Source organism: Kogia breviceps, chromosome 4 (assembly GCF_026419965.1).
Source record: "Kogia breviceps isolate mKogBre1 chromosome 4, mKogBre1 haplotype 1, whole genome shotgun sequence".
Classification (NCBI taxonomy): domain Eukaryota; kingdom Metazoa; phylum Chordata; class Mammalia; order Artiodactyla; family Physeteridae; genus Kogia; species Kogia breviceps.
Genome location: NC_081313.1, coordinates 104,621,424 through 104,647,906, shown reverse-complemented (window position 1 = coordinate 104,647,906; position 26,483 = coordinate 104,621,424). Strand labels below are relative to the sequence as shown.

General features: G+C 41.3%; 1 protein-coding gene and 1 pseudogene across 1 annotated transcript in view; both read right to left on the bottom strand.

Moving 5' to 3' along the window:
• The window catches only part of GRAMD2B (GRAM domain containing 2B), a 97,977-nt gene that overhangs the window by 1,874 nt on the left and 69,620 nt on the right, over positions 1–26,483 (bottom strand). Inside the window, exon 13 of the mRNA XM_067031508.1 lies at positions 6,262–6,337. Coding sequence (XP_066887609.1) covers positions 6,274–6,337 — 64 coding nt within the window. The 3' untranslated portion in view covers positions 6,262–6,273. The remainder of the gene's footprint in view (positions 1–6,261; positions 6,338–26,483) is intronic.
• On the bottom strand, positions 23,755–25,191 carry LOC131755721 (sorting nexin-15 pseudogene; annotated as a pseudogene).

Sequence of the window (26,483 nt, the reverse complement as noted above, 5' to 3'; positions counted from 1 at the left end):
CATGGTGGCTACTAGGAAGTGCTTTGCAAACCTGCAGCTGCAGAAAGCATAACTGACCAAGGGCCCCAACCACTGTGCTCTGACATCCGTCACCAAGGTTCCCTGAGGCCAGGTGCCCACAGCTGCTCCTAGCCTACTGAGCATGGCAGGGATATGGGGCAGACCCAATCCTGGGCCACATGGAGCTCCTTTGTTTGCCACTTTGAACTAAGGACTCCTGGACGGCTTTGCCTAACCCACCCTTTGTGATGGTTCCAGCCAACATTCTCTGTGTTTCCTCCCTGGGCTCAGACTTACATTGTGGTCTGAGGTCTCCTGGCCTGGTCTGGCTCCCAGCCTTCCTCCCAAAGTGAAGTGGGGACTGATTGGCCTCCAAGCTATGTGCCAAGTTCAGTGCACCTCCCTGCTCTGGTGTTGGCACCCACAGGGCTGGTAGAAGCCTGGGTGATCCACTCAGAGAGGCGGACCCTCTCAGTGGGGTGCCTCTGCTCTCTTTTCTGCTGAGTGGATGCTGCCTGGCTCCCCGGCCCTCACTGTTTCCTCTCCAGCAACAGCCGTTTCTCATTTCCTTTGCTCTTTTTGTCTAATTATCTTCTGTTTCCCCACTGCTTTATGGCCTTTATACAGAGAGCCAGGCTTGGTCATCAGAAAACCAGAATGCTCTTTCTCTTCTGATAAACCTCCAAAAGTTGTGTTTCTAGTTATTCTTCAGGCTGTTTCTCTCTCTCTCTCTTTTTTTGTATTTTGATCTGTATATATTTCTAAATTTTTTATTGAAATATAGTTGATGTACAGTGTTGTGTTAGTTTCAGGTGTACAGCAAAGTGATTCAGTTATACAGATGGATATTCTTTTTTTACAGTCTCTTGCATTATCAGGTATTACTGGATATTGCGCATAGTTCCCTCTGCTCTACAGTAGGTCCTTGTTGGCTATCTATTTTATATATAGTAGTGTGTGTATTTTAATCCCCAAATCCTAATTTATCCCTCCTCCCTTTCCCCTCCCCCCACCCTGGGCTGTTTCTCTTTTTAATTGTTTGGTTTATTTTTGCCTCTTTATCACCACTGCTTGCTTTCTTTGAACAATCAGGGTCTGCGATAGTCTTGTTGCTTGAGAATTCTGGAGGGTTGAAATCTGGATAACTGAGGTGATGTGAGTGAATTATGTAAGAGTAGAAACTAATGGAGCAAATGAACAATTTCATTGTTATCTGGGAGATACAGAGAATCTTTAAGCTCAAAACAAAGTGTCCTGGATGCTTGGAATAGAATCTGATATTTAAATCTATGTGTTAGGACCAGATTCATATGAGATTTTTGATACCAGTAATACATGAATTGACTTACATTTCCCTAAAATCCAGAAAATAATAATTTCAAAATACTATGTAGATATCAATTAGTTCTTATGAAACATAACTTTGTAATGAATTTGCTCCCCCCTTAAAATAGCAGCCTTCTATGTGCATTAAACTTCATAATACTGATGCAAATTACCAGTGGCAACACTATAATCACAAATACTGGTTGTACAATTGAGCTTAAACTTCAGGTCTCAGTAAAATCATAGGATCATTGCACTAAATGGATTTTGAAAGGTTATTGGACCCAACACTTTGCAAAGGCAAGTTGTCCCAACAAGATCAAAATCAAACTTATTTCAAAGTTTCTGGAAGATGTTTGCATAACTTGATGCAAAATGTAAATTCTTATTTAACAAAAAATGCAAACTGAGTTATTTAAAGAGTGGTCATATTGTCCATATAATGGTTGGTTTGTGACATATTTTATGCTTAATGAAATATAACATGAAGTCTACAGTAATTTTAATTTTGAGAGTCTTTTGGAATTAGTTTTTTTTTTTCCTAACGGTTATGAGATTTTTCAAAGCTTTACAGTCTGGGGTTTCCCTGGTGGCACAGTGGTTAAGAATCCGCCTGCCAATGCAGGGGACATGGGTTTCATCCTCGGACCGGGAAGATCCCACATGCCACGGAGCAACTAAGCCCGTGCACTACAACTACTGAGCATGCACTCTAGAGCCCGCGAGCCACAACTACTGAAGCCCGCATGCTAGAGCCCGTGCTCTGCAACGAGAAGCCGCTGCAATGACAAGGCCACGCACCGCAAGGAAGAGTAGCCCCCGCTCGCCGCAACTAGAGAAAAGCCGACGCTCAGCAGCGATGACCCAATGCAGCCAAAAATATAAATAAATAAATAAATTTATTTTTTGAAAAAGACTTTACAGTCTGGATTTAGGATAAACTCATGAGGCCTGGCATATGGTAGAGGCAGAGGCGGGGATTTTTTTTTTTTTTTTTTTGTGGTACGTGGGCCTCTCACTGTTGTGGGCTCTCCTGTTGTGGAGCACAGGCTCCGGACGTGCAGGCTCAGCGGCCATGGCTCACGGGCCCAGCCGCTCCGCGGCACGTGGGATCTTCCCGGATCAGGGCATGAACCCGTGTCCCCTGCATCGGCAGGCGGACTCCCAACCACTGCGCCACCAGGGAAGCCCAAAGAGGCGGGGATTTTGAATCAGAACACCTGGATTCAAGTGTGGTTCCCTGCCATTTAGTCCCTTGGGAAAGTCATCTAACTTCTCAGAATTTAGATTCCTCGTCTGTAAAATTTTTTTTTTTTTTTTTTTTGTGGTACGCGGGCCTCTCACTGTCGTGGCCTCTCCCGCCGCGGAGCACAGGCTCCGGACGCACAGCCCCAGCAGCCATGGCTCACGGGCCCAGCCGCTCCGCGGCATGTGGGATCCTCCCGGACCGGGGCACGAACCCGTGACCCCTGCATCAGCAGGCGGACTCCCAACCACTGCGCCACCAGGGAAGCCCTGTAAAATTTTAATACTAATATGGGAATGAATTTTTTTGGCCAGATTTTTCTGTGGTTTGAAGGCATATTATATAAAAAAGAGCTTTGTAACAAGTTCCTGTTACTATTTGCGTGAGGAAGACAATGTTCATATAATTTGTCACTCATAAGGAGAAACCTCGGGTTTGTTTTTAGTTACATTCAATTATGAGGTGCTCAATTCCAACAGAAGTGATCCTTTTTGGGGGAGGGTTAGGGCACATCAGTCATTCTGCTCTTACAAGTGATCCTTACTTAATCAAGGAAAAAAAAAATCATAAAGGTGGACTTATGCATGTTATATTCCTAGTAGGTGAGGCTCAGCCTCTCTTCCCATGATGCTATCAACAGCAGCAATGCCAAGCACCCGGTGACCCTGTTACTGAATCATTGTGCTTGTTATCTCAGACTGCTGCCAACAAACCTGCAGAATTGTGAGTCGTTATCTCGATTGCAGGCAATGTGACTAATGCCAAAAAGATAGGGAACTTTGCCAAACCTCATTATTAGTAAGTCACAGAAGAAAAATTTGAATGTGGAGATTTGAGTTCCAGAATCTATGCTCTTAACACTTGATAACTGCCTTTGAGATCACAAGTCACTGGGTTTAGGAATATTGTCGTCATGGGTACCTCTCTTTTCCAAGAACTCCTGGGAATATCAAGAAGATCAATGCCCTTTGGCTGGGCCAGTTCTGATCTAAAAATGCAGAATTCTTCTCGCTGTTCTACTGGATGAATGGCAGGAATTTCCGTGGACTTGACATGACATTGTAGAGGAGGAAAAACTTCTCCTCTACCCTCTTAGGTTTAGTCTATGAGACCTGTGAATTAAATTGATAAACAGCAGCTTCACAGGAGAAAATCTATACAGATTTTACTGATGTAAATAATTTTACATGTATGAGGAACTTCACAGAAAAAGAGTGAAAGTCCCAAAGAAGCAGTTAGACTTGGAGTCTTATATACCTAGCTTAGTAGGAGAAAGGGAGGGAGAGAAAAGGCATTCAGGGGAAAACAAATGAAGTTTTGGAAAGATAAATGGACCCTTAGGAGACTAGATGGAGATATGCTAGTCTTGCAACAATGTCTGTTTGGGTGTGATTAGATTAGAGTTCTTCTCAGGGAGGGGATTTATGTCAATTGAGTTCTTTTGGGAGGCTCTGCTTTTTGGTAGATAAGGGATTTCAGGGACTCAAAAGCCTTCAGTGCAAAATAATTTTTATGCCCGAATGAGTTGGCATATTGTGATCCCTTTTAGTATGTTTGACTGAGAATGAAGTTCTTAAGTTACCTAATAAAGTGATATTTAGAGTTATTATCATTTGGTGCAATCTGTGAAGACAATCTTATTCATTTTGTAGCTGGTAAGCAAATTCCTTGTAGGGGGGACTTCATCTTTGTGGAGGCAATGCATGAAGCACCCTTGGGGACAGAAGGTTGGCCTCCAGGCTGGAGAGGCTGGCTGGCTGGAGGGCCTACTGCCTGTGGTGTGTGCTTGGGAAGGTCACATGGTGTGAGCAAGGACCTCGGCAAAGGGCGGACTCTGAGAGTTCAGGGGAGAGGAGGAAAACCTGTGTAATACCACAAGTCTGGACAGTGCATGATGAATGCTTTCCCTGGGACCCCTCAAATTACCACGTTTATATCAGTACATTTATATGCCCAGAAACTTGTACTGGATCTTTTGAGGGAACCAGTGAAGACAATGGTATCCAGGTCACCAGCACCCACAATCAGAGAATTGGCAACACAGGTACCAAGAGGAAGTAAAAAATGAGGGCAGTAAACCTGTCAAACAGAAAAATACATCCTTTTGAGTAAAAACTGAATATTAAAAAAAAAAAAACCCAAAACCACTCATGTGATGGTTCATTTTATGTGTCAGCTTGACTGGACTAAGGGATGCCCTGATACTTGCTAGAACTTGTTATTTCTGGGTGTGTCTGTGAGGTAGTCTCGGGAAGAGATTAGCATCTGAATCAGTAGACCCGAGTGAAGTAGATCACCCTCACCAGTGTGGGTGGGTGGGTGGGTGGGTGGGTGGGTGGGCAGCCAATCCTTGGGGCCCAATAGAATAACAAGGCAGAGGAAAGGCAAATTTGCTCTCTGTTTTTGAGCGGAGACATCCATCCTCTCCTGCCCTTGGACATTGGAGCTCTTGGTTCTCAGGCCTTTGGACTTAGACTGGATTATATCACTGGCTTTTCTGGTTCTGCTTGCAGACAGCATATGATGGGATTTCTTAACCTCCATGACCACAAAGTAAATCTCTTATATCTGTATATATCCTATTGGTTCTGTTTCTCTGGAAAACTCTGACTGATAAAATGCAGTAGGCCATATAATATACCTTAATAGATTCTGAAAGGAACAGTTTCATCCAGACTATGTTATCTGACCATAATTGTCAATAACTTAGAAATCAGTAACAGAAGAATAGCTGAAACATCTCATATGTTGGAAACCAAATATTATTAAAGAAATGTTAGCTTTAAAAAGAACTCATAAATTTAAAAAGAAGCCCAAATTAAGAAATATTTGGAACTGAGTGACATGAGAGGTGAGGCAGTTACAAATAGGAACCCTCATGGGCTGAAGTCAGGTTGACCTAAACTTCTGAGGTGCAGGAAGGCCAGAACTGTCATAGGTGTCTGGACACTAGAATCAGCCTGCTGTTAGAAAATTCCGAGGCCTTGTGTTCAGTATTTTACCACCAGTAATGCTGCAAAATCTCTACCGAGCAAGTACACATCTACATGCTTGCAATACCCATACTTTTCTTAAAGGATGTGTTGTTCTTGAATTGTCACTTGGGTGACCGTAAGTCCTGGATCTCCTGGGAGGGTTTCGGTTTACAACTGCTGTTCTAGTGAAGTTAATAATAGCACTCCCTTTTACTCATGGTAGGGATGGTACATTATGCCATCACCCTCATGATCAGTCATCACTTAAGTTGGCCATGATTGGGAGGTGTTGATATTTTTGTATTAAATAACGTATTTGTAAAATTACTAGTAAGATTTTTTTGGGTAATTATTTTGTTTTTGTGTAATTGCTCCACTGCTACCATTTTGATTGATTTGTGCCTCTCCTTGAATTCTTTGTTATCAAGCTTTTTTTTCCCCATGGGAAAGTTGGAATGATGAGGTGAGCAAGCTGTCCCCCAAATGAAGTATGTTCAAAAAAGTTTGAGTCATATTTCTCTGAAGTTCACTCTACATTTTGAAGCCAAATTCCGTTTTCAGTGCATTCTCATTTCTGAACAAGAAGAGAAGACATCTCAGGATTCTTAACATTTAAATTTCACTAGAAATTTATTTTCTTTGATGCAGATACAGCCTATTTAAATTTCACCACATGTGCGGAACAGAGAGGAATGCAAAGTAGAGCAAACTGACCTGATTCATCATTTAGGGTATGAAAGCCTCCTTGTTCAGGGAGCCAACGATGGAGTGGTTTGCAGGACCTCTGCCTCTGATTTGGGAACACAAATATTTCCTTATCTCCAGAGATGCTCTTAGTTTATGGTCTGCTTTAGACATGCACTACAGAGTTTACATCAGTGAAATTTCTGGTTTGAAATGTGCTCTGGCATCCTTCAATGAACATTTTAATCATGCTCTGTATTGATGATAGTTTAGACCTACTCCTGCCATTAATAAATTGTGAATAGGCATAACAGTGTGTTGTGCGACTGTAAAGACAAGTCCTGGGTCACGTTCTCAGGGCTCAAAGAAATCTGGGATGGCCTAAAAGAATTCAGGGCCTAACCTGAGCTGAATGCAGTGTTAGCTGCTTCTTTCTATTTCTCATACCACATACACTTGGACTTTGCTTGCAGTGAACGTTCCTTTACATTTGTAAAGGAACTCATTGTTCACAACCAGCACCCATTTGGATTTAACCATTTTACTCTGTTGTAAGTGAGAGGCGCTAGATTCCCAAACCCATCACCAGAGGTTTTAATTCGGGAGATCTGATGGGGGTCTCAGGATCCACCTCCCTGGGATTCTGAGGTTGGCGTTCCTTGAACTGCACAGTTTTGGTGGGAAGGCCAATGCCTTTAATCCCATTGTGAGTTAATCCCTGGAGAAGTGCAGAGTTGCTAACTAGAACAGCCCAATAATCAAGGAATTCTTCCTCAGACTGGGCCTGTGGGCACAGAATCAGACTGAGAAAGAGAGGCAGATAATAAGCACTTGTGTTGCAGCAGTCCTGTGCTTTTTCCAGGCCCAGAGTAAGTTAGGAGAACAGTGTACCTGTGACAGCTTGAAGGTAGATGAAATTTAAATACCTAGGAAAATGAGCTGCTAAAGCTTCAAGTGTTTCAAAACTTGGGCAGTGTTAGTGTCCTAGCTGTTTAAATTAGGGTCTTACCAGGGAATTACTGTGTCTAGGTATACTGTCTGGTGCTGAGTTCATTATTGGTGCCAAGTTCCAATAAATAAATAAAACAATCAAACATGACATAAAGTGTTTATGGGATCCTAAATGCTTAATGAAAATCAAATTCATGGAAGGAAAAACTAAGCTCCATGCTTGTTCATTTCCTCAAACCAGGGTCTAGATAGTACAGGTGTGTATGAATAAAAACATCCACATGATGAGCTACTAGATTTGAAAGGAAACTGAATGGTCTAAAGCAAGTCCCCTGGTCAGTCCTAGTTGCTTGGCATCTAGAAAATTATTTAACCTCACTGTCTCAGGTAGTGTTTGTGAAGTTGGAAGCAGAGGATGGGAGTGACTTATTTTGTTCTTTATAAACACCATGGGTTGATTTATTAACATTTATTCAAACGTCAGGAAGTTTTCATATGTAAAAAGCCCGATGGTACTGGAACAAAAGACTATAAAAATATTGATTTAGAAATAGATACACCTCCTCTTTTTCCAGGAAGACAATGTTCCTGTTTCTATACATTCACCTCAGTAGCAGGTGTGGTCATGTGGGAATATTTACTTGGAGCAGAACCAAACAGAAAGCTGGCGGCCTTTCACACAAATCTATTCAGGCCATTAAGGTTACTCATCTCAGAAAACGCAGCCCTGTAAGTGTCATCATCTTATTACAGTTTTATGCCATTTTATAGATTCAGGGCTTTACAGGTGTCCTTATTTCATATTCATCACCACTTCCTCAGACGACATTTAGCAAACATTTTTACAATTGTAGTATAATTGACTTATACCACTGTGTTAGTTCCAGGTGCACAACAACACAGTGATTCAATATTTCTATATGTTACAAAATGAAATGATCGATGTGATAAGTCTAGTTATCACCTGTCACCACACAAAGGTTATTACAATATGACTGTATATCCTATGCTGTTCATTACCTCTCTGACTCATTTATTTTGTAACTGGAAGTTTATACCTCACCTATTTCATTTTTTCCCCATCTACCTCCCCTCTGGAAACCAACTGTTTGTTCTTGTATCTATCTCTGTTTCTGTTTTGTTATGCTTATTCATTTGTTTTGTTTTTTAGATTCCACAGATAAGTGAAATCATATGGTATTTGGCTTTCTCTGCCTGACTTATTTCACTTAGCATAATACCCTCTAGGTCCATTCATGTTGTCACAACTGGCAAGATTTCATTCTTTTTTATGACTGATATTTCATTTGTGTGTGTGTGTGTGTGTGTGTGTGTATACCATGTCTTTTTTATCCATTCATCTATTGATGGGCACTCAGGTTGCTTCCGTATCTTGGCTGTTGTAAATAAAGTTGCAGTGGGGTGCATATTTCTTTTATAGTGTTTTTGTTTTCTCTGGAGAAATGCCCCCGAGTGGAATTGCTGGACTGTATGATAGTTCTAATTTTAATTTTTTGTGGAACCTCCATATTGTTTTCCATAGTGCTGCACCAATTTACATTACCACTAACAGAGCCCCACATCCTTACCAACACTTGTCATTTCTTGTCTTTTTGACAATAGTCATTCTGACAGATGTGAGGTGATATCTCATTGTGGTTTTGATTTGCATTCCCCTGATGATTAGCAATGTTGAGCATCTTTTCATGTGCCTGTTGGCCATCTGCATATCTTCTTTGGGAAAATGTCTATTCGGGTCCTCTGCCCATTTTTGAATTGTTTTTATGATGTTGAGTTGTATGAATTCTTTGTATATTTTGGATATTAACCCATTGTCAGATATATTGTTTGCAAATAACCTCTCCCATTCAGTAGGCTGCCTTTTTGTTTTGTTGATAGTTTCCTTCACTGTGCACAAGCTTTTTAGTTGGATGTCATGCCATTTGTTTATTTTTGTTTTCCTTGCCTGAGGAGCCATATCTAAAAAATATTGCTAGGACTGATGTCAAAGAGCAAACTACCTATGTTTTCTTCTAGGAGTTTTATAGTTTCACATCTTATATTTAAGCCCTTAATCCATTTTGAGTTTATTTTTGTATATGGTCTGAGAAAGTAGTCCAGTTTGATTCTTCCATGTGACTGTTCAGTTTCCCAATACCATTTATTGAAGAGACACTCTTTTCCCATGGTATATTCTTGCCTCCTTTGTTGTAGATTCTTTTTTTTTTTTTTTTTTTTTGCGGTATGTGGGACTCTCACTGTTGTGGCTTCTCCTGTTGTGGAGCACAGGCTCCAGATGCTGCGCAGGCTCAGTGGCCATGGTTCACGGGCCCAGTTGCTCCGTGGCATGTGGGATCCTCCCAGACCAGGGCTCGAACCTGTGTCCCCTGCATTGGCAGGCAGATTCTCAACCACTGTGCCACCAGGGAAGCCCCTAGATATTTTATTCTTTTTGATGCAATTATAAATGGAATAGTTTTCCTAATGTCTCTTTCTGTTAGTTTGTTGTTAGTATATGAAAACACAACAGATTTATGTATATTAATTTTGAATCCTTCCACTTCACTGGATTCATATATTGGTTCTAATAGTTTTTTTGTGGTGTCTTTGGGATTTTCTATACATAGTATCATGTCATCTGCAAACAGTGACAGTTTTATGTCTTCCTTTCCCATTTGGATTCCTTTTATTTATTTTTCTTATCTGATTTCTGTGGCTAGGACTTTCAATATTATGTTGAGTAAAAGTGGCAAGAGTGGACATTGTCTTGCTCCTGATCTTAGAGGAAATGCTTCTAGCTTTTCACTATTGAATATGATGTTAGCTGTGAGCTTATCCCATATGGCCTTTATTATGTTGAGGTATGTTCCCTCTATAACCACCTTGTGGAGAATTTTTATTTTAAATGGATGTTGACTCTGTAATGGCCTGTATGGGAAAAGAATCTTAAAAAAAAAAGAGTGGATATATGTATATGTATAAGCTATTCACTTTGCTGTACACATGAAACTAACACAACATTGTAAATCAACTATATTCGAATAAAAATTTTTTAAAAATGGATGTTGAGTTTTGTCTAAAGCTTTTCCTGGACTTCCCTTGTGGTGCAGTGATTAAGAATCTGCCTGCCAATGCAGGGGACATGGGTTTGAGCCCTGGTCTGGGAAGATCCCACATGCCATGGAGCAGCTAAGCCCGTGTGCCTCAACTACTGAGCCTGTGCTCTAGAGCCTGCGAGCCACAACTATTGAGCCCATGTGCTGCAACTGCTGAAGCCCACATGCCTAGAGCTCATGCTCAACAACAAGAGAAACCATCGCAATGAGAAGCCCACACACTGCAATGAAGAGTAGCCCCCCACTCGGCACAACTAGAGAAAACCTGAGTGTAGCAACAAAAACCCAACACAGCCAAAAATAAATAAAATGTTAAAAAATTTAAAAAAAGCTTTTACTGCATCTATTGGGATAGTCATATGAATATTATTCTTCAATTTGTAAATGTGGTGTATCCCATTGATTGATTTGTGGATATTGATCCATCCTTGCATCCCTGGAATGAATCCCACTTGATCATGGTGTATGATTCTTTTAATGTATTATGGAATTTAGTTTTTAATATTTTGCTTAAGATTTTTGCATTTATGTTCATCAGTGATATTGACCTGTAATTTTCTTTTTTTGTGGTGTCTTTGTCTGGTTTTGGTGTCAGGGTGATGCTGGCCTCATACAATGAGTTCAGAAGCATTTCTTCTTTTTCATTTGTTTGGGATAGTTTGAGAAGGATAGGTGTTAACTCTTCTTTAAATGTTTGGTAGAATTCAACTGTGAAGCTGTCTGATTCTGGACTTTGTTCCTTGGGAGTTTTAGTACTGATTTCATTTTGTTACTGATAATCAGTCTGTTCATATTTTCTATTTCTTCCTGATTTAGTCATGGGAGGTTGTAGATTTCTAGGAATTTATCCATTTCTTGTAGATTGTCCATTTTAATGGTGTATAATTGTTCATAATGATGTCTTATAATCCTTTGTATTTCTGTGGTGTTGGTTGTTACTTCTCTTTCATTTCTGATTTTATTACTTGGGCCCTCTCTCCCTCTCTCTTTTTTAAAATGAGTCTGGATAAAGGTTTATCAATTTGTTTATCTTTTCAAAGAATCAGCTCTGCATTTCATTAATCTTTTCTATTGTTCTTTAGTCTCTATTTCATTTATTTCTGCTCTGATCTTTATGATTTCTTTTCTTCTAACTTTGGGTTTTATCCTCCTTTTTCTAGTTCTTTTAGATGTGAGGTTAGACTTTTTTATTTGAGATTTTTCTTATTTCCTGAGGTAGGCTTGTATCACAGTAAGCCTCCCTCTTAGAATTGCTTTTGCTGCATCCCATATATTTTTGGATTGTGTGTTTCTGTTTTCATTTGTTTCCAGATATGTTTTTGATTTCCTCTTTGTTTTCTTCAGTGACACATTGGTTGTTTAGTAGCATATTGTTTAGCTTCCATGAGTTTGTGTTTTTTGCAGTTTTTTTTTTCTTGTAGTTCATTTCTAGTCTCATACTGTTGTTGGAAACTATATTTGGTATGATTTTAGTATTTTTAAATTTATTGAGACTTGTTTTGTTGCTTAGCATGCAACCTATCCTGGAGAATGTTACATGTGCACTTGAAAAGAATGTATTCTGCTACCTTTGGATGGACTGTTCTATATATATCTATTAAGTCTTTTGGTCTAATGTGTCATTTAAGACCAGTGTTTCCTTATTGATTTTCTTTCTGGATGATTTGTCCATTGATGTAGGTGGGGTATTAAAGTCCCCTAAGATTATTGTGTTACTGTCACTTTCTCCCTTTATGTTGGTTAATATTTGCTTTATTTAGGTGCTCTTATATTGTTGCCTATATATGTACAATTATTACGTCTTCTTGTTGGATTGATCCTTTTGTCATTATATAATGTCCTTCTTGGTCTCTTGTTACAGTCTTTGTTTAAAAGTCTATTTTGTCTGATATAAGTATTGCTACCCAGCTTTCTTTTTGTTTTCATTTGCATGGAATCCCTTTTTCCATCCCCTCACTTTCAGTCTGTGTGTGTCTTTAGATCTGAAGTGAGCCTCCCGTAGACAGCATATATATGGGTCTTGTTTTTGTAGCCATTCCTCCACTCTATGTCTTTTGATTGGAGAATTTAGTCCATTTACATTTAAAGTAATTATTGGTAGGTATGTAATTATTGCCATTTCATTAATTGTTCTCTGATTGTTTTTGTAGTTGTTTTTCCTTTCTTCTTCTTTTGTTCTCTTCCCTAGTAATTTGATGACTATCTTTAGTGTTATGTTTGGATTCCTTTCTCTTTTTTAATGTGTGTTTCTATTACAGATGTTTGGTTTTGGTTACCATAAGGCTTATGTATAGCAACATATACATATATATGTGATTATTTTAAGTTGATGATCTCTTTTTTTGTTGTTTATAGCAGCTTTATTCATAATTACAAAAAAATTGGAAACAACTAAGACATCCTTCAATAAGTGAGTGGATAAACAAATTGTGCTACATCTATACAATGAAATACTATTCAGCAATAAAATGTAATGAGTTTTCAAGCCATGAAAAGACTTGGGGGAATCTTAAATACATATTGTTAAGTGAAAGAAACCAGTCTGAAAAAGCTACAATACTATATGATTCCAACAATATGACATTCTAGAAAAGGCAAAACCGGAGACAGTAAAAAGATCATTGGTAGCCAAGGGCTGGGGAGGGAGGGAGGGAGGAAAGAACAAATAGATGAAGCATGGGGATTTTTCAGGGCAGTAAAATTATTTTTTATGATATTATAATGGTGAATATACAACATGCATTTTTCAAAGCTAATAGACTGTACAACACAAAGAATGAACTCTAATGTAAACTATGGACTTTAGTTAAAAATAATGTATCAATACTGGCTTATCAATTGTAAAAAGAAAAAAAAAAAGGTGGATTGTGAAGGATTTTTTTTCTTTTTTAAAATTTAATTTATTTTTTATACAGCAGGTTCTTATAAGTTATCTATTTTATACATATTAGTGTATATATGTCAATCCCAATCTCCCAATTCTTCCCACCCACCCCCTGACTGCCCCCCTTGGTGTCCATACATTTGTTCTGTACATCTCTGTCTCTATTTCTGCCTTGCAAACCGGTTCATCTGCACTATTTTTCTAGATTCCACATATATGTGTTAATATACGATATTTGTTTTTCTGACTTACTTCACTCTGTATGACAGTCTCTAGGTCCATCCATGTCTCTACAAATGACCCAATTTCATGCCTTTTCATGGCTAATATTCCACTGTATATATGTGCCACATCTTCTTTTTTTAAAATTTAAAAAAATTTTTTATTTTTTTAACATCTTTATTGGAGTATAACTGTTTTACAATGGTGTGTTAGTTTCTGCTTCACAACAAAGTGAATCAGTTATACATATATATGTTCCCATATCTCTTCCCTCTTGCGTCTCCCTCCCTCCCACCCTCCCTATCCCACCCCTCTAGGTGGTCACAAACCACCTAGCTGATCTCCCTGTGCCTTGCAGCTGCTTCCCACTAGCTATCCACCCTACGTTTGGTAGCGTATACATGTCCATGCCACTCTCTCAACTTCGTCACAGCTTACCCTTCCCCCTCCCATATCCTCAAGTCCATGCTCTAGTAGGCCTGTGTTTTATTCCCATCCTAACCCTAGTCTCTTCATGACATTTTTTTTCTTAGATTCCATATATATGTGTTAGCATATGGTATTTGTTTTTCTCCTTCTGACTTACTTCACTCTGTATGAGAGACTCCAGGTCTATCCACCTCACTACAAATAACTCAGTTTCATTTCTTTTTATGGTGGAGTAATATTCCATTGTATATATGTGCCACATCTTCTTTATCCATTCGTCTCTTAATGGGCATTTAGGTTGCTTCCATGACCTGGCTATTGTAAATAGTGCTACAATGAAAACTGGGGTGCATGTGTCTTTTTGAATTATGGTTTTCTCTGGGTATATGCCCGGTAGTGGGATTGCTGGGTCATATGGTAAGTCTATTTTTAGTTTTTTAAGGAACCTCCATACTGTTCTCCATAATGGCTGTATCAATTTACATTCCCACCAACAGTGCAAGAGGGTTCCCTTTTCTCCACACCCTCTCCAGCATTTGTTGTTTGTAGGTTTTCTGATGATGGCCATTCTGACTGGTGTGAGGTGATACCTCATTGTAGTTTTGATTTGCATTTCTCTGATAATTAGTGATATGATTAGTGATATTCATGTGCCTCTTGGCCATCTGTATATCTTCTTTGGAGAAATGTCTATTTAGGTCTTCTGCCCATTTTTTGATTGGATTGTTTGTTTTTTTAATATTGAGCTGCATGAGCTGTTTATATATTTTAGAGATTAATCTTTTGTCTGTTGATACATTTGCAAATATTTTCTCCCATCTGAGGGTTGTCTTTTCATCTTGTTTATGGTTTCCTTTGCTGTGCAAAAGCTATTAAGTTTCATTAAGTCCCATTTGCTTATTTTTGTTTTTATTTCCATTAGTCTAGGAGGTGGGTCAAAAAAGGTCTTGTTGTGATATGTCAAAGAGTGTTCTTCCTGTGTTTTCCTCTAAGAGTTTTATAGTGTCTGGTTTTACATTTAGGTCTCTAATCCATTTTGAGTTTATTTTTGTGTATGGTGTTAGGGAGTGTTCTAATTTCTTTTTTTTTTTTTTTTTTTTTTTTTTTTTTTTTTTTTTTTTTTTTGCAGTACACGGGCCTCTCACTGTTGTGGCCTCTCCCATTGCGGAGCACGGGCTCTGGACACGCAGGCTCAGCGGCATGGCTCATGGGCCCAGCCGCTCCACGGCATGTGGGATCTTCCCGGACCAGGGCACGAACCCGTGTCCCCTGCATCGGCAGGTGGACTCTCAACCGCTGCGCCACCAGGAAAGCCCTAATTTCATTCTTTTACATGTAGCTGTCCAGTTTTCCCAGCACCACTTATTGAAGAGGCTGTCTTTTCTCCATTGTATATCCTTGCCTCCTTTGTCATAGATTAGTTAATCATAGGTGCATGGGTTTATCTCTGGGCTTTTTATCCTGTTTGATTGATCTGTATTTCTCTGGTTGTGCCAGTACCACATTGTCTTGATTACTGTAGCTTTGTAGTGCAGTCTTAAGTCTGGGAGCCTGATTCTTCCAGCTCCATATTTTTCCCCTCAAGACTGCTTTGGCTATTTGGGATCTTTTGGGTCCCCATACAAATTTTAAGATTATTTTGTTCTAGGTCTGTTAAAAATTTCACTGGTAATTTGATAGGGATTGCATTGAATCTCTAGACTGCTTTGGATAGTATAGTCATTTTGACAATATTGATTCTTCCAATCCAAGAACATGGTATATCTCTCCATCTGTTTGTGTCACCTTTGATTTCTTCCATCAGTGTCTTATACTTTTCTGAGTACAGGTCTTTTATCTCCTTAGGTAGGTTTATTCCTAGGTTTTTATTTTGCAGTGGTGAATGGGGTTGTTTCCCTAATTTCTCTTTCTGATCTTTTGTTTTTAGTGTATAGGAATGCGAGATATTTCTGTGCATTAATTTTGTATCCTGCAACTTTATACCAAATTCATTGATTAGCTCTAGTAATTTTCTGATGGCATCTTTAGGATTTTCTATGTATAGTATTATGTCATCTGCAAACAGTGACAGTTTTACTTCTTCTTTTCCAATTTGTATTCCTTTTATTTCTTTTTCTTCTCTGATTGCCGTGGCTAGGACTTCCAAAACTATGTTGAATAATAGTGGTGAGAGTGGACATCCTTGTCTTGTTCCTGATCTTAGAGGAAATGCTTTCAGTCTTTCACCATTGAGAGTGATGTTTGCTGTGGGTTTGTTGCATATGATCTTCATTATGTTGAGGTAGGTTCCCTCTATGCCTACTTTCTGGAGAATTTTTATCCTAAATGGATGTTGAATTTTGTCAAAAGCTTTTTCTGTGTCTATTGAGGTCATCATATGGTTTTTATTCTTCAGTTTGTTAATATGGTGTATCACATTGATTGATTTGCATATATTGAAGGATCCTTGCATCCCTGGGATAAATCCCACTTGATCATGGTGTATGATCCTTTTAATATATTGTTGGATTCTGTTTGCTAGTACTTTGTTGAGGATTTTTTCATCTATATTAATCAGTGATATTGGTCTGTAATTTTCTTTTGTTGTAGTATCTTTGTCTGGTTTTGGTATCAGGGTGATGGTGGCCTCGTAGAATGAGTTTGGGAGTTTTCCTTCCTCTGCAATTTTTTGGAAGAGTTTGTGAAGGATTAGTGTTAGCTATTCTCTAAATGTTTGATAGAATTCACCTGTGAAGCCATCCGGTCCTGGACTTTTGTTTGTTGGAATTTTTTAATCTTTTGTGACCACAGTGCTATGAGATTAGAAATAAATTACAGGGAAAAAAGCAGAAAAAACACAAACACTTGGAGGCTAAACAATACGTTACTAAATAACCAAGAGATCACTGAAGAAATCAAAGAGGAAATCAAAAAATACCTAGAGGGACTTCCCTGGTGGCTCAGTGGTTAAGAATCTGCCTTCCAATGCAGGGGACATGGGTTCAAGACCTGGTCTGGGAAGATCCCACATGCCACGGAGCAATTAAGCCTGTGCACCACAGCTACTGAGCCTGTGCTCTAGAGCCCGCAAGCCACAACTGCTGAAGCCCACATGCCTAGAGCCCATGCTCCGCAACAAGAAAAGCCACTGCAATGAGATGTCCATGCACCACAATGAAGAGTAGCCCCTACTCGCCGCAACTAGAGAAAGCCAGTGCATGGCAATGAAGACCCAATGCAACCATAAGTAAATAAATAAATAAAATAAATTTATAAAATAAAAAATACCTAGAGACAAATGACAATGAAAACATGATGATCCAAAACCTATGGGATGCAGCAAAAGCTGTTCTAAGTGGGAAGTTTATAGCAGAACAATCCTACCTCAAGAAACAAGAAAAATCTCAAATAAGTAATCTAAACTTACACCTAAAGGAACTAGAGAAAGAAGAAAAAACAAAACCCATAGAAGAAAGAAATCATAAAGATCAGAGCAGAAATAAGTGAAATAGAAACAAAGAAAAGAATAGCAAAGATCAATAAAACTAAAAGCTGGTTCTTTGAGAAGATAAACAAAAGTAATAAACCTTTAGCCAGACTCATCATGAAAAAGAGGGAGAGGACTCAAATCAATAAAGTTAGAAATGAAAAAGGAGAAGTTACAACAGACACCACAGAAAGACAAAGCATCCTAAGAGACTACTACAAGCAACTCTATGCCAATAAAATGGACAACCTGGAAGAAATGGACAAATTCTTAGAAAGGTATAACCTTCCAAGACTGAACCAGGAAGAAATAGAAAATATGAACAGACCAATCACAAGTAATGAAATGGAAACTGAGTTGATGGTCTCTTAAGTTCAAACACATTCTAACAACATTGCAATTTTATCCGTCTCCCATGCTTATTTATTTATTTTTCTTTTTGGTATGCGGGCCTCTCACTGTTGTGGCCTCTCCCGTTGCGGAGCACAGGCTACGGATGCGCAGGCTCAGCGGCCATGGCTCATGGGCCTAGCCGCTCCGCAGCATGTGGGATCTTCCCAGACCGGGGCACGAACCTGTGTCCCCTGCATCGGCAGGTGGACTCTCAACCACTGTGCCACCAGGGAAGCCCCATGCTTAATATTTTTGACATCATTCTTTACATCCTTTTGTTCTGCATATCTCTTAACTACTTATCGTGGATAGAGGTGATTTTACTACTTTTGTCTTTTAACCTTCCTACCAGCTTTATAAGTGGTTGACCTACTACCTTTACTACATGTTTGCCTTTATCAATGAGATTTTTCTTTTCATAATTTTCATATTTCTAGTTGTGGTCTTTTCCACTTAGAGAACTCCCTTTAACATTTTTTGTAAAGCTGATTTAGTGGTGCTGAACTCTTTTAGCTTTTGCTTGTCTATAAAACTCTATCACTCCTTAAAATCTGAGTAGATTGCCAGGTAGAGCATTCTTGGTTTTACATTTTTTCTTCTCATCACTTTAAACGTATTGTGCCACTCCCTTCTGGCCTGCAACGTTTCTGCTGAAAAGTCACCTGGTAGTCTTATGGGAGTTCCTTCATATGTAATTAGTTGCTTTTCCCTTGTTTCTTTTAAGATTCTTTACCTTTAATTTTTGCCATTTAATTGCAGTGTATCTTGGTGTGTATATCTTTGAGTTCATCTTATTTGGGAATGTCTGTGCGTCCTGGACCTGGACTTCTGTTTCCTTTCCCAAGTTAGGGAAGTTTTCACCTGTTATTTGTTTAAATAACTTTTCTGCCCCTTTCTCTCTCTTTTTCCCTTCTAGGATCCCTATAATGCAAATGTTAGTACACTTGATATTGTCCCAGAGGTCTCTTCAACTATCCTCATTTTTAAAAATAATTAATTTATTTATTTTTGGCTGCATTGGGTCTTTTTTGCTGTGCGCAGGCTTTTCTCTAGTTGTGGTGAGAGGGGGCTACTCTTTGTTGCCGTGTGCGGGCTTCTCATTGTGGTGGCTTCTCTAGTTGCAGACCATGGGGTCTAGGCACCCAGGCTTCAGTAGTTGTGGCATGCAGGCTCAGTAGTTATGACTCACGGGATCTAGAGCACAGGCTCTGCAGTTGTGGCGCACGGGCTTAGTTGCTCCACAGCATGTGGGATCTTCCCAGACCAGGGCTCGAACCCATGTCCCTTGCATTGGCGGGCGGATTCTTAACCACTGTGCCACCAGGGAAGCCCTATCCTCATTTTTAAGAATTATTTTTTCTTTTTTCTGTTCACCTTTAGTGATTCCACTACTCTGTCTTCCAGTTCACTGATCTGTTCCTCTGAATCATCCAATCTACTGAATCTGTTTTTCTTTCTGGTATATTGTTAATTTTAGTTACTGTATTCTTAAGCTCTGTTTAGTTTTTCTTTTTAGTTTCAAACTCTTTGTTAAACTTCTCACTGTATTCATTCATTCTTCTCCAGAGTTTGTTGAACATCCTTATGATCATTACCTTGATCTCTTTATTGGGTAGATTACTTTGCGTAGTTCTTTTTCTGGGACTTTTTCTTGTTCCTTTTTTTTGGAACACACTCCTCTGTCATCATTCATTCATTCATTCATTTATTCATTTATGGCTGCCTTGGGTCGGTCGTTGTTGCTGTGCTTGGGCTTTCTCTAGTTGCGGCGAGCAGGGGCTACTCTTTGTTGCGGTGCACAGGTTTCTCATTGCAGTGGCTTCTCTTGTTGTGGAGCACGGGCTTTAAGGCATGTGGGCTTCAGTAGTTATGGCTTGTGGCCTCTAGAGCGCAGGCTCAGTAGTTGTGGAGCACGGGCTTAGTTGCTCCGCGGCATGTGGGATCTAGTTCCCGGACCAGGGCTCTAACCCATGTCCCCTGCATTGGCAGGCGGATTCTTAACCACCACGCCACCAGGGAAGCCCCTGTCGCCACATTTTGCCTATTCCTCTGTTTTTATTTCTATGTGTTAGGTGGATCAGTTATTTACTGATCCTAGAGAAGTGTCCTTATGTACGAGACATTCTATGGGGCCCAGCAGCACACTCCCTTCAGGTCACCAGATTAATATGCTCTAGGGTTGCCCCCTATGTTGGCTGCATGGGCCCATATGTTATGGTGTGTCTGACTACTGTTAGTGTCCTGGTAGGCAGGGCTGGCCCCTGGTCTGGTTGGCTGCCAGGCCCTGCCTCATACAAAAGCTGCTGGCCTGCTGGTGGGGCAGGGTCATGGCATTGCTGGCTGCACATCTCAGGGAGCCCTGGGGTTGGTGCTGGCCTATTGGTGGACAGGGCTGGGTCCAGGGGCAAGTGGCTCTGCAGCCTAGGGTTTCCAGGACAGGTGCTGACCAGCTGGTGGGCAGATAAGCCCTGATGCTAACAGGCTGGAGAGGACTCCAAAAAGGCACTTTCCAGGACCAGTGTCCTTGTCATAGAACAGGCTTCTCAAAATGTCTGCTGTCAGTATTTATGCCCCTAAGGGGAGTCCCATTTGCCTCCTGCTGCTCTGGGAGGCTCTCCAAGATGAGCAAGTGGGTCTGATCAGGCTCCTTTCAGATTACTGCCTCTGTGTTGGGTCTCTGAGCATGTGAGATTTTGCATGAGCCCTTTAAGAGTAGAGTTTGTTTCCTATAGCCCTCTGGCTCTCCCAAAAGTAAGCCCATCTGGCCTTCAAAGCCAGTGGTTCTGGGGACTTGTCTTCCTGGCGCGGGACCCTGGGCTGGGGAGCCCAATGAGGGGGCTCAAAACCCCCACTCTTTTGGGAAAACCTCTGCAATTGTGATTGTCCTCCTGTTTGTGGATTGCCTATCTAGGGATGTGGACCTTGACTATACTGCATCTCCATCCCTCCTACCAATCTCATTGTTGTTCCTTCTTTATATCTTTGGTTGTGGAAAATCTTTTCTGCTAGTCTTCAAGTTGTTTTCATCAATAGTTGCTCTGTAAATAGTTGTAATTTTGGTGCACCCATGGGAGGAGGTGAGCTCAGGGTCTTCCTACTCTTCCATTTCATCTGGAGCTAGCAAACTTTTAACCTTCATTTAGGCTCCATGCAGAAATGGAAGATCTAGTTCTGATTGGAGTCAGTCATGTTCTTTCCTTCCCTGGCTAAATCCTTCTTCTGGAGTGTACAATTTGATATCAAGATTCTTCTTCTGGAGACTACAACTTGACATAGTTGGATTATCACCCAATTTAATACTCTGCCTCTCAAATGTAGAAATGAATCAATTGCTCAGAAAGGTTTACAGTTGCTTCATATGAGTGCCAGTCATACAGTTGGCATGATTATATGATTACATGACAGTGAAAGAACTGGCAAAACTCAGAACTTACTGCTGCAGATTTTAAATGTTTGCAACCTAAAATCAAAACCATAAAATTAAATTTAAAGAGCATTTAATTAAATATATACCTTAAGTATTACTAACAAGATAGAGGCCATACCTATTTTAGTTACCAAAGTTTAAAAAAATTTATGGGGAGATGTAAGTAGAAATCACCCAGTGTTTCATTTCTAGTGAATCTCTCTTCCTCGTTATTTAGTTTTCTTTACTCCAGGGTGGCTCCTGGATTTACACAGCATTTTATTCTGTTCAGCAGCCACTCGGATTTGGTTGTGCAATCAGTACTCTGCGTTCATTTTTCTACTCTCAGTAAACTACCTCTCTGGAGCAAACAAATTGGGTCACATGTGCTTATCTGTAAAGCCGACAGCATATCACATCCTTCACGCAATGTTACAGAGATCGACCGTGTCAGAGCCCCAGCATAATCACGTGACTACTGTTCTTATTTCTTCGTTTAGCAAGAAATGGCTTAATTTCCCCGTGGGCGGCTTTAACCCTTGAATGGAAATTGCCACAGCCTTAAAAAGGAGGGGGTGTGCAGTGGAAGAGATGCACATAGCTCACTCACCACTGTTCTCCCCTAAAGTGGTCAGCAGAACCATTCAATGCCAAGCAATCTAGGAAATTTCTTCACACCCCCCCGACAGCTGACTGGCTTGGACTGACTTCCTAACTGGGCATCCACTTAATAAACAGCGTTTTAACAAGTCCAATGCTGATGGGGAGGCAGACCGGAAACTTGTGAATATCTCTATTTTTTCAAAGGGCAACTCTAAGAACTAGAGTCCTTGTTCAATCTAAAATAGCCCATTCAGATTTTAATCTTTAAATAGAGAATAAATATTATCATGAAGTTTTGTTCTGGGTCCAACCTCACAAACTTCCCCTCACCAAGGATGCCCCAGCTGAGTGCCTAACCTGGCAACAGCCTTTCATAGAGTGCCATTCCTCTGTGGCCATCCACTTGGTGGCAAGACTGTTGCTTGGGACCTCTTCCAGCGTGGAGGGGAAAGGTTTCTCTTTGGAATAGATATGTGTCCTAGATATTGATCTGCCTTCCTTGTCCATAATGTTTCTGCCTTACTCACCATCATGGTGACTTCACTACACACCACATTGCTTCTGATCATTGCTTCTGAGGAAGCTCATTTCACAGCACAAGAATTTCAGTAGAGGGCTAGTGCCCACAGAATCCATTGGTTTTTACCACATACTCCATTGCTTAGCAGCTGCTGGCTTAATGAGACAGTGACATGGCCTCATGAAGGCCCTGTTAGGCTACCAGTTAGGAGAGACACCCTGAAAGCATGGGGTTTTATTTTACAGGATGAAGAAACCAACATATGTGTGCCTCTCCTATAGGCATGGGTCCAATAGTCGAGGTTGGAGTTAAGAGTAGCTCCTTACGCTATTATGGCTAATAATCTACTTACGGGAGTCTTGCTTCCCATCCCTGCCATTTTGAGCTCTGCTGGTTTGGAGGTGTTGGTTCCTAATGGACAAATGTTTCAATTGAATTGGAAGCTAAGACTGCCAAATATCTCTTTTGGTTTATTAAAGCCATTGAACCAACATGCAACCACCACCACTAACACCACCACAAATAACAACAAAGGGGGGCGGGGAGGAAGAAGAGAGAGAAAGACTCTGGGAATTCAGACCCTTCAGGAATAAAGATTTGGGTCATCTCACCAGGTAAAGAATTGTGACCAGCTGAGGTTCTTTCTGAGGGCAAAGAAAAGATGAAATGGGTAGTGGAAGATGGAAGAAGATTATAAATATATCTTTGCGATTAGTTACAGAAATGAAGACTAGAGCAGCTATGCATATTTTCTTCCTTTCTTGGTGTGTGTATATATGTGTATGCATTTGTATGATATATATTATAAATTTGTTTATAGTAACAATTTTCTTTTCCTTCCCTTTATTTTTTATTATTTTTTAAAATTTTATTTATTTATGGCTGCATTGGGTCTTCATTGCTGCATGCAGGCTTTCTCTAGTTGTGGCGAGCAGGAGCTACTCTTCATTGAGGTGTGCGGGCTTCTCACCGTGGTGGCTTCTTCTGTTGTGGAGCATGGTCTCTAGGCGCACAGGCTTCAGTAGTTGTGGCACGCGGGCTCAGTAGTTATGGCTCATGGACTCTAGAGCGCAGGCTCAGTAGCTGTGACTGACGGGCTTAGTTGCTCCGCAGCCTGTGGGATCTTCCCGGACCAGGGCTCGAACCCGTGTCCCCTGCATTGGCAGGCGGATTCTTAACCACTGTGCCACCAGGGAAGTCCCTCCTTCCCTTTAATATTCTACTCAAGTTTTGTTGGAGGCTAACTTTACAATTTAGTCACTAGAGAATAGAATATTCAGATGGCACTGTGACCAAATTTGAGGAATAATTAAAACTTTTATTAATTTATTTTAATTATTATTTTATTTTTAATTAAAACTCTTTGGGGAGGTTTGAATTCATTATTTTTCCCATTCTTGGTCCAATTACATCTAGAGATGGCCCTTAGAGTTATAAGACCAGGAGACAGGGCCAGGCACCAGGGAGAGGCGAAGGAGGTGGCTGGCAGTGCTGGAGTCCTGGGGAAGGGGCCACTCCTTCTTCAGGCAAGAGTTAGGACAGGTACAGGTGCAGGATTGCCTCTGACGCTTCAGCTAGTTGGCTGCCTTCCTCACACCCTCACTGAGGGCAGGGGATGGGTCACTGGGATCTCCCTGAAGCAGGATGTGCACCCCATCCCGGTAACCCTGCAGAGCTGCAGGGTAGGTGCTTGCCTTCTCCTGCCGCAGCCCTGGGTGATGAACTCTGTAGCTTGGCTCAGAAAGGTGGTGGCGGGCCCTCCTTCCTTTTCCTCTCCCTGACTTCCTGTTTCCCAAGGTCCCTGGTCCAGCCTTTAGGACTCTGCATCAATGCCAACTCACTTAAGCAGGTAGGACTGAGGCCTGAGCCTTCTTCTTTGGAAAAGGGGTCCAAGAGGGCAAGTTCAGCCTTGGTGTGCAGGACTCAGCAGGGGCACGGGACACCTCCTTGGTGCTCCCACAGTTAAAGATGGCAGGTCTGGATGGTGAGGGAGTGGCGTGGGGGATGGTCCGTTGGCACCTTCAACACGTCGAGGCCCCTCCTCTCCACGCCCCTCCTTTCTGCGGGGGAGCAGCTGGTGCAACCAGGACGCATCAAGGCCCCAGCGCCGGGGCTCATCGAGGGGGCGGTATGGGGATCAGAGAGGCTGGCAGGATGTGCCAGTCCCTGGACACTTCGGAGGACCGTGTCACCTCCCGACCCCGGAAGAACTCCTTAAATTGGGGGCTGTCGCGCGCGGAGATGTGCACCGTGAAGCGAACCAAATCCTCAGCCCCCTTTCGAGAGGCTTCTTGATCACTGAAGCTTTGAACCGTCAAACACCTGTGCGCGGGGAGGGGCGGGACCCGGGGGAAGCAGGGAACTCGTGGAGGAAGCGGAAGAGGTTGGGTGGAGGTTGTAGGCCGGGTCTCCAAGCAGCTTGTGGAAGTTGCTGAATCCCAGAGATGGATACCACCAATGTTGGGACTTTGCATCTCATCATTTTCAGGTAAGGTTGAGACTGTCTTGCTTTGTATGAAGTAGAGTGGTGTCTCGTTAGAAACAGACTTGTGTTTCCTGTTGCGTGAGGGTTCAAATATGTATAGAGAGGGTGTGTATGGATGCTGCGTAGCCCACAGGGTGGCTAGCAGCCAGTATTAAGGGCTTCTCTCTTAGCTTGAAGCCCTCCCTTGTGATGCTAAGGTTGCAACGCTTCAAACCGTATTGAGGTTTTGCCAGCTGTTCCCTGTTAGATTCCGCTAACAAGGGGCCCTAGAGAGAGACCGTGCGCTGAACGGGAAGAAGGGATTGCTCCTTTCTGTTTATTCCCTCAGAGCTGCTAAACTTCTTCCTGTTACAGTGAGTGTCGCCTTATCCTCACTTCGTCGGCTTTTTGGCACTGGCAGTTTCTTTCTGGAGCAACAGCTGGATCCAGTTTGCAGTTTACCCAGCATTTGCAGAACCAGGCTCATTATGCCCCCTCTGAGACATTAGCGCCACCTGACGTGCCCCTCTGCAGAGGGCAGAGTTTCAGCTCCACCCAGCCCCTCCCCAGCTTTTAAGCTTGGGTAGTTTCAGCCACTTGGCTCTTGTTCCCTCCAAACCTGAGTTTGCTACTTCCCCTGCTATCTTTGTGTTCTGATTCCCTTTACTGTGACTGTTACCGAACCAAACTTGGGTCTGCTTGCCCGCGTGCAGTAAAGCCAATTTACTGACACACCACACTGGGTCATGGTGAAGGAAAGTGCAGTGTTTCTTGCAGGTCAAGCAAGGAGTCCAGGCAGCTAGTGCTTAAAAGGCCCAAATTCCTTGAAGGCTTTCAGGGAAAGGTTTTTAAAGACAGGGTGAGGGAGGGGGTCATGGGGTGTGTGATCAGCTCCTGGACATTCTTCTGATTGGCTGGTGGTGAGGTTAATTGGGAGTCACTATCATCAACCTTCTGTTCCAACAGGTCTGGGGTCTGTGTGCTTGTGGGCAGCACAGTTAACTTCTTCCACCTGGTGGGGGTTTCAGTATCTGCAAAACAGTTTGAAGGACATGGCTCAGAATATTATCTATAGCCTTTGAGGAGGAACTAAAGGTCCTTGACTTTGTTTAATGGCTCAACTATTATTATTTTGTCTTGCTTGACTGTTTTCCCTTATTTCTGCATTTTCTCACTTCTCTGAATAAAGTTACTCTTTGGAACTCGGGGAAGGCCTAGGAGGCTAAGCTTTTTCTACAGACAGGAGGCAGGCAGAGAACGTTGGAGGCGGGGGCAGGGTGGGTCTTTTATGGGAAGGCTCCATAGGGCCCTGTTCAGTTACAACACCAAGTTAACAGTTTTCTTTGTAATTGGAGTATAGTTGATTTACAATGTTGTGTTAATTTCTGCTGTACAGCAAAGAGATTGTTATACACATATATAATTCTTTTAGGTTCTTTTCCATTGTGGCTTATCATAGGATACTGAATACAGTTCTGTGCTATACAGTAGGGCCTTGTTGTCCATCCATTCTGTATATAATATCTTATATCTACTAACCCTAACTTCCCACTCCATCCCTCCCCCAACCCCTCCCCCTTGGCAACCATGTCTGTTCTCTATGCCTGTGTCTGTTTCTGTTTCATAGATAGGTTCATTTGAGTCATAATTTAGATTCCACATATAAGTGATATAAGGTATTTGTCTTTGTCTTTCTGACTTACTTCACTTAGTATGATAATCTCTAGTTGCATACATGTTGCTGCAAATGGCATTATTTCATTCTTTTTTTTTAAGGCTGAGTAGTATTCTGTTGTAT